This window comes from Coregonus lavaretus, assembly GCF_964263955.1.
Source record: "Coregonus lavaretus genome assembly, chromosome: 23".
In the NCBI taxonomy this organism is placed as follows: Eukaryota; Metazoa; Chordata; class Actinopteri; order Salmoniformes; family Salmonidae; genus Coregonus; species Coregonus lavaretus.
The window spans coordinates 17,175,356-17,191,473 of NC_140010.1; the positions used below are offsets into that span (position 1 = coordinate 17,175,356).

The window sequence follows — 16,118 nt, forward strand, 5'->3', positions numbered from 1 at the left end:
TTACCTGAAGCTAACCCTGCAGATAGCGCTACTGGGTGATCTGAAAAGTCATAGTCAATCGATCAATATTATAATAATACTTTTAGCAAAAATGTTTATTTAGATAGATGGGAGGTGTTGAATGGAACTGAAGGATGGGACTAATAACAACAAACAACAACTAATAACAACAAGATAACTAATGTAAAGCATACTGTGTCCATAAGTACAGTGGGGGAAAAAAGTATTTAGTCAGCCACCAATTCTGCAAGTTCTCCCACTTAAAAAGATGAGAGAAGCCTGTAATTTTCATCATAGGTACACGTCGACTATGACAGACAAATTGAGAAATGTTTTTCCGACAGACAAATTGAGAAATGTTTTTCCAGAAAATCACATTGTAGGACTTTTAATGAATTTATTTGCAAATTATGGTGGAAAATAAGTATTTGGTCACCTACAAACAAGCAAGCTTTCTGGCTCTCACAGACCTGTAACTTCTTCTTTAGAGGCTCCTCTGTCCTCCACTCATTACCTATATTAATGGCACCTGTTTGAACTTGTTATCAGTATAAAAGACACCTGTTCACAACCTCAAACAGTCACACTCCAAACTCCACTATGGCCAAGACCAAAGAGCTGTCAAAGGACACCAGAAACAAAATTGTAGACCTGCACCAGGCTGGGAAGACTGAATCTGCAATAGGTAAGCAGCTTGGTTTGAAGAAATCAACTGTGGGAGCAATTATTAGGAAATGGAAGACATACAAGACCACTGATAATCTCCCTCGATCTGGGGCTCCATGCAAGATCTCACCCCGTGGGGTCAAAATGATCACAAGAACGGTGAGCAAAAATCCCAGAACCACACGGGGGGACCTAGTGAATGACCTGCAGAGAGCTGGGACCAAAGTAACAAAGCCTACCATCAGTAACACACTATGGCGCCAGGGACTCAAATCCTGCAGTGCTAGACGTGTCCCCCTGCTTAAGCCAGTACATGTCCAGGCCCGTCTGAAGTTTGCTAGAGTGCATTTGGATGATCCAGAAGAGGATTGGGAGAATGTCATATGGTCAGATGAAACCAAAATATGACTTTTTGGTAAAAACTCAACTCGTCGTGTTTGGAGGACAAAGAATGCTGAGTTGCATCCAAAGAACACCATACCTACTGTGAAGCATGGGGGTGGAAACATCATGCTTTGGGGCTGTTTGTCTGCAAAGGGACCAGGACAACTGATCCGTGTAAAGGAAAGAAGGAATGGGGCCATGTATCGTGAGATTTTGAGTGAAAACCTCCTTCCATCAGCAAGGGCATTGAAGATGAAACGTGGCTGGGTCTTTCAGCATGACAATGATCCCAAACACACCGCCCGGGCAACGAAGGAGTGGCTTCGTAAGAAGCATTTCAAGGTCCTGGAGTGGCCTAGCCAGTCTCCAGATCTCAACCCCATAGAAAATCTTTGGAGGGAGTTGAAAGTTCGTTTTTCCCAGCGACAGCCCCAAAACATCACTGCTCTAGAGGAGATCTGCATGGAGGAATGGGCCAAAATACCAGCAACAGTGTGTGAAAACCTTGTGAAGACTTACAGAAAATATTTGACCTGTGTCATTGCCAACAAAGGGTATATAACAAAGTATTGAGAAACTTTTGTTATTGACCAAATACTTACCTATTGCAGATTCAGTCTTCCCAGCCTGGTGCAGGTCTACAATTTTGTTTCTGGTGTCCTTTGACAGCTCTTTGGTCTTGGCCATAGTGGAGTTTGGAGTGTGACTGTTTGAGGTTGTGGACAGGTGTCTTTTATACTGATAACAAGTTCAAACAGGTGCCATTAATACAGGTAACGAGTGGAGGACAGAGGAGCCTCTTAAAGAAGAAGTTACAGGTCTGTGAGAGCCAGAAATATTGCTTGTTTGTAGGTGACCAAATACTTGTTTTCCACCATAATTTGCAAATAAATTCATTAAAAATCCTACAATGTGATTTTCTGGATTTTTTTTCCTCAATTTGTCTGTCATAGTTGACGTGTACCTATGATGAAAATTACAGGCCTCTCTCATCTTTTTAAGTGGGAGAACTTGCACAATTGGTTGCTGACTAAATACTTTTTTTCCCCACTGTATATTTGCAAGATAAAAAAACATATGAGGGATTTGAAGTGATGTAATCTATCTGCAATAGTAAAGCAGATCAAATATAATAAATTAATAAATTGCATCTTCACTGGAACTAAGTGGCCTAGCCTGAACCATGAAATAAAGCCGGTATGACGTAGCATTGTGATAAAGCCCTCACTACACTGGAAGTTAATAGGAATATGACATTTAGATCGCGAAAACATCTATCATACATGTCCGATTTGAATACTGGCCAATGTCATAACGCGGGAGGTTGTCTTCTCTCGAATTAACCATTGATCATATTTTTTGTGATATTCCTACTTCAAGGGCCACATTTCTCCAATTTTTCAGCCTTTTCAGTCCATGGTGCATTTCATAGTGCCGTTGCGAATGTCAGACTCCACTCTGCGAGGCACATCGATCTGCAGGTTGAGTGTGGTGAGATTGTAGACTCCTAAATTGATAGGCGTTTGTTTAGGCGATTTTACAGCTAACTAGCTACTTCACATGCTGATATTGAGTTTGGTATTATTATGTGTAGCTACATTTGCTTGCAGGTAGCTAGCCAGCCAGCCAGCCTATAGAGAGCATTGCATTTTGGGTTTTGTAGTCAACTTGAGCTGCAACAGATTTCCACAACGATTTTCACGTTGCTACTGCAGTGGAAGAATGCCAGAAGGTGATACTCGCGACTGGTGACTTGCAGGCGCTGAGGCCCAGCATGGTGATTGAATCACAATTTATGACATTGTTTGGATGGCTGACCTTTTGTGGCCTATCACAGGGGTCAAACACACCTTATCTGTTGTAATCTCGGGGATGAGACATTCTCACAGAACCCTGGGAGCAAGGACACTGTTGGGGGTGTGAAGACGGATGAAAACGTGAAATGTTTGGGACTGTTTCAAGATTTCGTAAAGAGCTATGCATTTTGATATGTTTTATTGTACTGTAAGTGTTATGGATTTATTGTTACAGGGAAACTGGTATTTTGTTCATCGGACGGCGGACAGTTCAAAGAGGAGCGACACAGGGTGCACTCCTATCATTTAAATTGATTTGATTAGATTAGAATCTAGGTGTGTTTTCCTGTCTTTTGTTTTTACTAGCAAAGTGCAAAGAAATGTTAATTCAGGTTGGGTGTGAGTTTCTCCTTGAATTTGGTTAAAAGGACAGTGAATTTGTTCATACATTGAGAACTTGCTACTAAGCTCCTGTGTGTATCAGACACACATATTTTTTTCTCTTAGAGATTATTCTGAACTGAAGACACGTGTAACCACGTTAAGTCTTAGCATATTGGTGATAGTCATTTACTCTGAGTAGTCTGTAATGTATCATGTATTTCATGTACACTGTAATTGTTTGAGTGTTCATTATTTTGTGACTAATAAATTATATTAGTTGAATTGAGTAAATCTATTCCTCATTTTACAGATGAATTATTTGATTGACTATACGTTCATAATTTAGTAGGTCTACTTGTAGTTATATACACTATACACATAGCATATGCTTGGGTACCAACGTGACATCTCTGATCTGCTTGCCTCAATAAATTCATGCTAGAAGATTGGTCGCCAGGATTAGCTATTTGTATCTCTTAATAATTGCATAATGGTGCAAATTAGACGCATGTTCATTGTACATTTACATTTACATCATTTAGCAGACGCTCTTATCCTGAGCGACTTAGAAATTGTAGTCATACTACCTTGACTAGATTCTTCCAGAGACATACAAGGACTGTTGCATTTATTCACATAATATTGGAGTTTGGAACCACCAAGACACTTCCTAGATCTGGCCGCCCGGCCAAACTGAGCAATTGGGGGAGAAGGGTCTCTGTTTGGGAGTGGACCAAGAAAATGATGGTCACTTTGACAGAGCTCCAGAGTTCCTCTGTGGAGATGGGAGAACCTTCCAGAAGGACAACCATCTCTGCAGCACTCCACCAATCAGGCCTTTATGGTAGGGTGGCCAGATGGAAGCCACTCCTCAGTAAAAGGCACATGACAGCCCACTTGGAGTTTGCCTAAAGGCACCTAAAGACTCTCAGACCATGGAAAAACAAGATTCTCTGGTCTGATGAAACCAATATTTAAATCTTTGGCCTGAATGCCAAACGTCATTTCTGGAGGAAACCTGGCACCATCCCTACGGTGAAGCATGGTGGTGGCAGCATCATGCTGTGGGGATGTTTTTCAGCTGCATGGACTGGGAGACTAGTCAGGATCGAGGGAAAGATGAACGGAGCAAAGTACAGAGAGATCCTTGATGAAAACCTGCTCCAGAGCGCTCAGGACCTCAGACTGGGGTGAAGGTTCACCTTCCAACAGGACAACGACCCTAAGCACACAGCCAAGACAACGCAGGAGTAGCTTCGGGACAAGTCTCTGAATGCCCTTGAGTGGCCCAGCCAGAGCCCAGACTTGAACCCGATGGAACGTCTCTGGAGAAACCTGAAAATAGCTGTGCAGCAACGATCCCCAACCAACCTGACAGAGGTTGAGAGGATCTGCAGAGAAGAACGGGAGAAACTCCCCAAATACAGGTGTGCCAAGCTTGTAGCGTCATACCCAAGAACACTTGAGACTGTAATCGCTGCCAAAGGTGCTTCAACAAAGTACTGAGTAAAGGGTCTGAATACTTATGTAAATGTGATATTTGAATTGTTTATTTATAATAAATCTGCAAAAAATTCTAAAAACCTGTTTTTGCTTTGTCATTATGGGGTATTGTGTGTAGATTGATGGGGGGGGGGTGGGGGGATTTTATTGTGTTTTGATGTTCCAAACATATTGCTCACTATATGTCTGCTGCAGGGAGACGTGAGACCATTAAAAAAATGTGTTTTGAAAATTGGGAAATAAAATCGATACTTGGAGTGAAATATCAATATAGTATCGCCCAAAGATAATATTGCAATAGGTAACTGTATCTATTTTCCCCCAACACATGTAGAACATCGACATTTTTATACATTTAGCACAGATACATTGCTATACATTTAGCACAGATACATTGCTATACATTTAGCACAGATACATTGCTAGACATTTAGCACAGACATTGCTATACAGTGGGGGAAAAAAGTATTTAGGCAGCCACTAATTGTGCAAGTTCTCCCACTTAAAAAGATGAGAGATTTTCTTCATAGGTACACGTCAACTATGACAGACAAATTGAGAAAAAAAAATCCAGAAAATCACATTGTAGGATTTTTTATGAATTTATTTGCAAATTATGGTGGAAAATAAGTATTTGGTCAATAACAAAAGTTTCTCAATACTTTGTTATATACCCTTTGTTGGCAATGACACAGGTCAAACGTTTTCTGTAAGTCTTCACAAGGTTTTCACACACTGTTGCTGGTATTTTGACCCATTCCTCCATGCAGATCTCCTCTAGAGCAGTGATGTTTTGGGGCTGTCGCTGGGCAACACAGACTTTCAACTCCCTCCAAAGATTTTCTATGGGGTTGAGATCTGGAGACTGGCTAGGCCACTCCAGGACCTTGAAATGCTTCTTACGAAGCCACTCCTTCGTTGCCCGGGCGGTGTGTTTGGGATCATTGTCATGCTGAAAGACCCAGCCACGTTTCATCTTCAATGCCCTTGCTGATGGAAGGAGGTTTTCACTCAAAATCTCACGATACATGGCCCCATTCCTTCTTTCCTTTACACGGATCAGTTGTCCTGGTCCCTTTGCAGAAAAACAGCCCCAAAGCATGATGTTTCCACCACCATGCTTCACAGTAGGTATGGTGTTCTTTGGATGCAACTCAGCATTCTTTGTCCTCCAAACACGACGAGTTGAGTTTTTACCAAAAAGTTCTATTTTGGTTTCATCTGACCATATGACATTCTCCCAATCCTCTTCTGGATCATCCAAATGCACTCTAGCAAACTTCAGACGGGCCTGGACATGTACTGGCTTAAGCAGGGGGACACGTCTGGCACTGCAGGATTTGAGTCCCTGGCGGCGTAGTGTGTTACTGATGGTAGGCTTTGTTACTTTGGTCCCAGCTCTCTGCAGGTCATTCACTAGGTCCCCCCGTGTGGTTCTGGGATTTTTGCTCACCGTTCTTGTGATAATTTTGACCCCACGGGGTGAGATCTTGCGTGGAGCCCCAGATCGAGGGAGATTATCAGTGGTCTTGTATGTCTTCCATTTCCTAATTATTGCTCCCACAGTTGATTTCTTCAAACCAAGCTGCTTACCTATTGCAGATTCAGTCTTCCCAGCCTGGTGCAGGTTTACAATGTTGTTTCTGGTGTCCTTTGACAGCTCTTTGGTCTTGGCCATAGTGGAGTTTGGATTGTGACTGTTTGAGGTTGTGGACAGGTGTCTTTTATACTGATAACAAGTTCAAACAGGTGCCATTAATACAGGTAACGAGTGGAGGACAGAGGAGCCTCTTAAAGAAGAAGTTACAGGTCTGTGAGAGCCAGAAATCTTGCTTGTTTGTAGGTGACCAAATACTTATTTTCCACCATAATTTGCAAATAAATTCATAAAAAATCCTACAATGTGATTTTCTGGAATTCTTTTCCTCAATTTGTCTGTCATAGTTGACGTGTACCTATGATGAAAATTACAGGCCTCTCTCATCTTTTTAAGTGGGAGAACTTGCACAATTGGTGGCTGAGGGTAGTGCGTACGGCCCAGTACATCACTGGGGCCAAGCTTCCTGCCATCCAGGACCTCTATACCAGGCAGTGTCAGAGGATGGCCCTCAAAATTGTCAAAGACTCCAGCCACCCTAGTCATAGACTGTTCTCTCTGCTACCGCATGGCAAGCGGTACCGGAGTGCCAAGTCTAGGTCCAAAAGACTTCTCAACAGCTTCTACCCCCAAGCCATAAGACTCCTGAACAGCTAATCATGGCTACCCGGACTATTTGCACTGCCCCCCCACCCCATCCTTTTTACGCTGCTGCTACTCTGTTAATTATTTATGCATAGTCACTTTAACTCTACCCACATGTACATATTACCTCAACTACCTCAACTAGCCGGTGCCCCCGCACATTGACTCTGCAACGGTACCCCCCTGTATATATAGCCTCCCTACTGTTACTTTATTTTACTTCTGCTCTTTTTTTTCTCAACACTTTTTTTGTTGTTGTTTTATTTTTACTTTTTTTGTTAAAAATAAATGCACTGTTGGTTAAGGGCTGTAAGTAAGCATTTCACTGTAATGTCTGCACCTGTTGTATTCGGCGCATGTGACCAATAAAATTTGATTTTTATTTTTATTTATTTTTTATTTTGACTAAATACTTTTTCCCCCACTGTACATTTAGCATTACACAGATAAACGGCAGAGATACTGTATGTACTGAAAAACAGGAAAACACTAATCAACTCTAAAGAGTACATAGATGTAATATGTAATATCCGTAGCCCCTCTTCTGTGTGAGCCGGGGGGCAGCGTACCCCCTGTTTGCCCTGCTCTATCCTGGTCTGTTTCCCCTCTGGTGATGGGGGAGTAAAGCTGGTTCATTCAGACAGGATTTGGGCCAGCTCTGTTCCCCTTCCTGCTGCAGTGGCATGCTGAGTCCATGCTCAGTCTTGGATCCTTATAGCTTCAATGTCCGTTTATCTATCTCTCTGTCTACCTGTCTATGTTTTAATTGATTGTCAATGGGTTATCTGGGTGGATGTATCACTTAGGCCTGTTCACATTAGCAGACACTGTCCATCTCTCTGCTGTAGAGAAGAGCTTTTCATCATACACTATGGATATGGCTTCCTGAGGACACCAGCCACAGTCTGCTGCACTGTGCTCACTCACCCTCAGGAACTAGGATCAGTTAGACACTTATGATGAAGGCATGTTGGACACCGGCTTAACTAAACATGGATCACCTAGTGATATATTTGCCTCCCCAATACAGACAAATGTCTGCTGAGATCAGCCCTATTTCTCAGAGAGACAGAGAAGGATGTCTAGGTAGAAGAAATGGAGGAGTTTCTCCAATGAGAGGAGAGGAGGAAATCTGTGACTGGGTGGGTCATTCACAGGCTGGGTTACCACAGAATCCCTTCCCTCCTTCTCTTCCTGTCCTCCCCCACTCCCTAAATCTCTGTGTCTAGATACATGAGTTAAGATGCACACTCAGTGCTTCCTCTGAGCAGGGTAAAGTTCACTTTTGTGCTGAGTGTACATTCCCCGGCTGATAGGCAAACTTCCTTTCCCTCCTCCACTATATCCCTCCATGCCTATCTCTCACACCTAGCCCCCATCCTATCTTGGGGGTCTATATCCCTCCCTATCAGAAGTCCCAGTGTGGTGGATGGATGGGGAGCTTTTATCCATAGCTTGATACTGTAGTATGCCCATTTTGCAGACTCCGTGTTATTCAAACCACTCACGCTTTCACAGCATGATATAACCACATGATCTCTCACCCTTTGGATAAGTGACATTTACCCACTGTCCAAAGCAACAGAGCAGGACTGCATAGTATCTTTTTGCTTATCATGGTGTAGGGAGTCAACGGTAGACCTAATCCGTCAACTTTTTGGACTATTTTATGTCTGTCTGGGGTCCCATCTGGGACTAGTAGAGCTGAGGTGTAATCATTACTCCAAACAGTTTTGCCACGAAAACTAGCGTTTCTATTGGACAGGTTCAGCAAACAGGGAGGGACCTACCTGAGTCTGTCCAATAGAAACGCTCGTTTTTGTTGCAAAAGTAACAAAACTAGTTTTGCAACTGTTTGGAGTAATGATTACTCCCCAGATACATCCTTTTTGTGTTGATAGTAGTGTCTGTTTTTACTACAGAGACAGACGCAAACTCACATGTGCATGCACACGCACAGTCACACACACACAGATCCATTCATCCACGTTCAGCAGGCAAAGTTATAAGTTGTAATTATTGTCATGCCATTTTGGAAGTAGGGATCAGAGTAGTATTACTGTGAAGTTGTAACCTAAACAACCCTCTATTCCTCAGAGGCCTTGGACCCATAGCCTACTGATCCTTACAGGTTAAGATAAGGTATTCATCATGAGTGTGACCTCACTTAAAGTCCACAAAGAATGAGATAGGCCTACTACAGGCACACACGCAAGAACGCACACACACACACACACAGGCACGCAGTGACACATACACACGCAGGCACGCAGTGACACATACACACACACACGCAGGCACGCAGTGACACATACACACACACACACACACAAAGGCACGCAGTGACACATACACACACACACAAAGGCACGCAGTGACACATACACACACACACAAGCAGGCACGCAGTGCCACATACACACACACGCAGGCACGCAGTGACACATACACACACACACACAAAGGCACGCAGGGACACATACACACACACACAAGCAGGCACGCAGGCACGCAGTGACACATACACACACGCAGGCACGCAGTGACACATACACATACACACACACACACCACACACAGTCTAACCCTAACCCTAACTTTAACCCTTACACTAACTCTAACCCTAACCTTAACCCTAACCCTAACCTTAACCCCAAAACCTAACCATAACCCTAACCCTAGCTCCTAACCCTAAACCTAATTCTAACCCTAACACTAATTCTAACCTTAACCCTAAACCCCCTAGAAATAGCATTTGACCTTGTGGGGACTAACAAAATGTCCCAAGTTGGTCAAATGTTTATTTGTTTACTATTCTTGTGGGGATTTCTGGTCCCCACAGGTATAGTTAAACACGTCCACACAGAGTCAGTCTTAAGTCTCAACCTTTCTGAATATTGAGCACATGGTTGCACACACATTATTCCATTTGTACTATCTCTTGAATAAAAAAATAACTGTAATCAGTATTCTGAGTCTTATTATCTACAATCTTTTTAAGAATGACACCTTTACAAAGTGTAATATGTCTACCACCACATCTTTACTGTATTTAGAAGGAGCAGACCCTGGAGCTGTTTACAGGTTGGGAACACATAAACCCAGTGGCTGGGAGCAGGGGGGGGAGGCAGGGGTTGACGACATGGCATGGGGCCATGAGGAGATCATGTGACTGCCGGGGAAAGGTCAGTGTGGTGTGTTACCCGCTGGTCACAGGGAAATAACATCACTGTAGGCCCCTAGTGGTAAGATACTGTAATGTTCTCAGAACAATGGATCCTCTTTGACTCACTGGACATTATGTTCTTGAAGTTGCATGTTCTATTCCAGAATCCACACTGTGTTGGACTACTTGGTAAACAGAGGCTGCAAACCAGAGGCTTTTGGCAGATAATGGCTTTTGATGGATAGGCTACTCCTTGATTCCAATGCTGTCACCCACCATGGCTTTAGATGAGTCTTGTCAGTTGTCATCATGTGTGTTACCGAAGTCCCGTTTTAGTGCATTTGGTCACTCCTTTTTGGTCACCCATGAGTCACCTCAGTATCACCCCTGTGTCATCCTGGCTTTCTGTGAGTGCTTTGTGTGTGACATCACCTGAGCGCTGGGATTTGTGTCAGCAGGCAGGGCAGGTCCTGGGCTGATGGTTGGAGGTTGGGGCTGGTGCAGGGCGGTGTGGGCTGCTAATCAGGAGGGATGTGTAGGATTAGGGTCAGCTGTAGTAAGGAGCTCAGGAGGCCTCCACCTCCAGTCCTCAAGTCTCCATTCTGCACCTTCAGGAGCTTACAAGTGTATGTGTGTGAGTGTTTGTGTGTGAGTGTGCATGTTAGTCAGGGAATGTCTGTAAGTCGCTCTGGATAAGAGCGTCTGCTAAATGACTAAAATGTAAATGTAAATGTCTGTGTGTCTGTGTGAGCGTGCATGTCTCATATATTTTCACACATACAGTACCAGTCAAAAGTTTGGACAAAACAAAAGTAAAGGCTATTTGACCAAGAAAGAGAGTGATGGAGTGCTGCATCAGATGACCTGGCCTCCACAATCACCCGACCTCAACCAAATTGAGATGGTTTGGGATGAGTTGGTCCGCAGAGTGAAGGAAAAGCAGCCTGTGCTCAGCATATGTGGGAACCTTCAAGAGTGTTGGAAAAGCATTCCAGGTGAAGCTGGTTGAGAGAATGCCAATTGTGTACAAAGCTGTCATCAAGGCAAAGGGTGGCTACTTTGAAGAATCTCAAATATAAAATATATTTGGATTTGTTTAACACTTTTTTGGGTTACTACATGATTCCAAATGTGTTATTTCATAGTAGAAAATAGTAAAAATAAAGAAAATCCCTTGAATGAGTAGGTGTGTCCAAACTTTTGACTGGTACTGTAGTACTTCTGTAGAATGTACTGTAAGTACATCCATATGTTCGATTCACACACTCACAAAACCACATAACAACAACCCATGCTATTTCCAGTGACCCATGACTTTACTCACAAAACTCCCACAGAGGTTCAGGATGAGGTTACTCCAAAACCCAACACTCCCTCTCCTCTCTCCCCTCCCACACCTCTCCCCTCTCGTCTTCCCCTCTACCTCTCCTCTTCAGTCTTAGCTTTGTTGTTACAGCTGCGTTACTGTCAAGTGTCATGGTGAGGTTACACCAAACCCAACACTCCCTCTCCTCTCTCCCACCTCTCTCTCACCCCTCTCCTCTCTCCTCTCCTCCTCCTCCTCAGTCTTAGCTCTGTCGTTCCAGCTGCGTTACTGTCCCGTGAACACAAAGCATTATTCAAACTAGCTAGGAGGGGGGCAGATCCTAATTGAAATTCCGGCCTTTTCCTCAGGGGTGGAGCGGAGCTGCAGCCTGCTGACACTGTATTATCCCGGCCCTATCACCTTGAAAGACCCAGTTGGAGCTGAGCTATGTGCTCCAGCTGCAGAATGTAGCCACCAGAAGAAGAAAAAACACAAGTAAAAAAGAAAGATAGGAGGAGATATAAAGTGATGAATGGAGGACAAAAGACTGAGAAAGAGAAGGGAAGGGAAAGGGAACTGTTGTTGCAATACAGTACCACTCACCATCTTCTTCAGTTTGATATAGCCTATTTTATTCTACGCTATGCTGCTGCAGTGTCTAGCTAGCTAATGGGCTGAGTTCTGTGTTTCTGCCGGCTAGCGTGGTGGTGTTATGCATGCTAATGACTGTATGAATGAATCAGGGCCTTTCTGATAGTGGCTGGGAAGAAATTAGTACAAGGAGACCCTCATTAGTTCACTGCAATAGGTTTGGTTCAGTCGGATCAGGACAGAGACTGTGTTGTGTCCTAGCCATGGAAGAGTCAGTGCTCTTCAGCTAAAATAGGCTAATAGTCCCATATTCTCTGCATGATAATGCAGGTTTATGCAGTGGCGTCAGTCATACATTTAGAATCAGTTCTAGACAAGGTAATTAGATAATAATGTTCACAATACTAGAGTGGCATCGGTATCAGGATACCTCCTCTCCTTCCCAGGGATGGAGCTGTGTAGTGGAACTCTAGTGTCACCACTCTCCCCTCTGTCCACTCTCTCTGTCAAGTTGTGTATGTGTGGGAGTGTCATTGTTGACCTTGTGTTCCCTCTGCACCATCTCTATCATAGATTGAACTAACTGTGTCTGTGGTCAGAGTGTGTATCTATCTGTATTGTAGTTTCATGTAGGCTAACCTCTCTTTCTCCTCTCTCTCTACCAGGGATCGAGTTGTGCCTACCACCCTGGCGTTTCTCCATGACCATGGTTGCCAGCTTCGTGGTGCTGGGTGGGCAGCTCCTGATGCCAGGGATGGCATATCTCTGTCGAGACTGGCAGGTCCTGCAGGCTGTCATCATCTGCCCGCTGCTCCTCATGCTGGCTTATATCTGGTGAGGACAACACCTACTTTACTCCCCATCTCAGGCAAAGCGCAAAACTGTTCTGGGACCAGGCTATACTTCAACACCTGCTACAATTTGGCATCTCAGTGTTGATATATTTAGCTATTTATTGTATGCATACAGAGGATCCCATTTAGATTGAAAATACTGATTTAATTCACTTGATAAGGTGCTACTCCCAATTATCCGACACTACAGGTCATGATTGGTTTCTGCTTTATGTTAATGTGGGTTATATTTATCCAATGCTCATATTATGTATGTATGAAATGAGTATGGGGCCAGTGGGGCATGGGAGAACTCGGAAATGCAGTATTATCTGTGTAGTTCCCAGGACACTGGAGTTTAATCAGAGATGTATAGAATCAGAGGGAAGCTTCTTGGGATTTTTCCAGCTCTGTTTCCCTCTGTAATAACAATACCTAATCACCTATTATCTTTGTAGCTTAAGCTACTGTACATGTTACTATAGCTGGTATTTTTAAAGCCTGGGTAATAAGTCATAATTAATTAACCACCTGAGTCTGAAAATGGTGTGTATATGTGTGTGTGTGTGTGTGTCTGTGTGTATATACAGTATACAGTGAGCTCCATAATTCATTGGACAGTGACCATTGTTTTGTTATTTTGGTTCTGTATTCTAGCACTTTGAGTTTGAAAGGATACAATGACAATGAGGGTGAAGTGCAGACTGTCAGCTTTAATTTGAGGGTATTTTCATACATATCGGATGAACCGTTTAGAAATGACAGCACCTTTTGTACATGGTCCCCCCATTTTAAGGTACTACAAGTATTTGTTAAATTGGCTTCATAGATGTGTGTCGTTAGGCAGGTGTATTCATTTGTGTCGTTAGTGAATGCAGGAGAGCTGTTGATGAATAGTAATGATTGTAGACGTTGCTATTGCCTTTGGAGGTTGTTATTGGGGTGTGACAACATGAGGAAGACAGCAGTGTCGATGCAAATGAAGTTGGCCGTCATAAGGCTCAGAAATGAAAATCAATCATTCAGGAACATTGCAAAAACCCTGGCAATGCCCAAGTCAACAGTTTTGTTCATCATTAACAAGAAAAAAACAACCGGTGAACTCAATTATGTCAAAAGACCCGGTAGACAGAGGAAGACCACTGTAGTGGATGACCGGAGAATACTCTCTATGGTGAAGAAAAAAACCCTGATAACAGCCCAACAGATCAAAAACACTCTCCTGGATGCAGGTGTAGATGTGTCAAAGTCTACCATACGCAGAAGACTACACCAGCAGGACTACAGAGGGTACACTACAAGATGCAAACCACTGATAAGCCTGAAGAACAGAAAGGCAAGATTACAGTTTGCTAAAAAGCACCTAAAAGAACCCCAAGAGTTCTGGAAAAAAATATTGTGGACAGATGAGACAAAGATTAACATGTACCAGAGTGATGGAAAGACAAAAGTGTGGAGAAAAAAAAGAAATGCCCATGATCCAAAGCATACCACCTCATCAATGAAACATGGTGGAGGGGGTGTTATGGCTTGGGCCTGTATGGCTGCCAGTGGAACAGGCTCACTTGTCTTCATCGATGATGTGACTGCAGACAGAAGTAGAACAATGAATTCTGAAGTCTACAGAAATATTTTATCTGCTCAGATAAAACCAAATGCCTCCAAACTCATTGAACGGCACTTAATCACGCAACAAGACAATGACCCTAAACATACTGCTAGAGCAACAAAGGGGTTTTTGATGGCCAAAAAGTGGAAAAACCTTGACTGGCCGAGTCAATCACCAGATCTGAATCCAATTGAACATGCATTTTACATGCTGAAGAGGAGACTTAAGGCAATAAGTCCCCGAAACAAGCAGGAACTGAAGATGGCTGCAGTACAGGCCTGGCAGAGCATCACCAGGGAAGATACCCAGCGTCTGGTGATGGCGATGCATCGCAGACTTCAAGCAGTCATTGCATGCAAAGGATATGCGACCAAATATTAACAATGATTACTTTATTCTACATTATGTTAAACTGTCCAATGATTTTTGATGCCCGAAAATGGGGGGGACCATGTACAAAAGCTTCTATAATTCGTAAACGGTTCATCCGATATGTATGAAAATACCCTCAAATTAAAGCTGACAGTCTGCACTTCACCCTCATTGTCATTGTATCCTTTCAAACTCAAAGTGCTAGAGTACAGAACCAAAATAACAAAAGAATGGTCACTGTCCAGTGAATTATGGAGCTCACTGTATATACAGTCATGGCCAAAATTGTTGGCACCCCTGAAATTTTTCCAGAAAATGAAGTATTTCTCACAGAAAAGTATTGAAATTACACATGTTTTGCTATGCACATGTTTATTTCCTTTGTGTGTATTGGAATAACACAAAAAAAACAGGAAAAAAGCAAATTTGACATAATTTCACACAAAACTCAAAAAATGGGCCGGACAAAATGATTGGCACCCTTAACTTAATATTTAGTTGCACACCCTTTGGAAAAAATAACTGAAATCAGTCGCTTCCTATAACCATCAATAAGCTTCTTACACCTCTCACCCGGAATTTTGGACCACTCTTCTTTTGCAAACTGCTCCAGGTCTCTCATATTGGATGGGTGCCTTTTCCCAACAGCAATTTTAAGATCTCTCCACAGGTGTTCAATGGGATTAAGATCTGGACTCATTGCTGGCCACTTCAGAACTCTCCAGCGCTTTGTTGCCATCCATTTCTGGGTGCTTTTTGAAGTATGTTTGGGGTCATTGTCCTGCTGGAAGACCCATGATCTCGGACGCAAACCCAGCTTTCTGACACTGGGCCCTACATTGCGACCCAAAATCCTTTGGTAATCCTCAGATTTCATGATGCCTTGCACACAGTCAAGGCACCCAGTGCCAGAGGCAGCAAAACAACCCCAAAACATCTTTGAACCTCCACCATATTTGACTGTAGGTACTGTGTTCTTTTCTTTGAAGGCTTCATTACATTTTCGGTAAACAGTAGAACGATGTGCTTTACCAAAAAGCTCTATCTTGGTCTCATCTGTCCATAAGACGTTCTCCCAGAAGGAATTTGGCTTACTCATGTACATTTTGGCAAACTGTAGTCTTGCTTTTTTATGTCTCTGTGTCAGCAGTGGGGTCCTCCTGGGTCTCCTGCCATAGCGTTTCATTTCATTCAAATTTCGACGTATAGTTCGCGCTGACACTGATGCACCCTGAGCCTGCAGGACAGCTTGAATTTCTTTGGAAC

The 16,118-nt window shown here is 43.2% G+C and overlaps 1 protein-coding gene across 1 annotated transcript in view; it reads left to right on the forward strand.

The window, feature by feature from the left end:
* Positions 1 to 16,118, forward strand: part of LOC311098985 (solute carrier family 22 member 23-like) — a 74,918-nt gene that overhangs the window by 31,852 nt on the left and 26,948 nt on the right. The window contains exon 4 of the mRNA XM_084139564.1: positions 12,704 to 12,872. Coding sequence (XP_083995690.1) covers positions 12,704 to 12,872 — 169 coding nt within the window. The remainder of the gene's footprint in view (positions 1 to 12,703; positions 12,873 to 16,118) is intronic.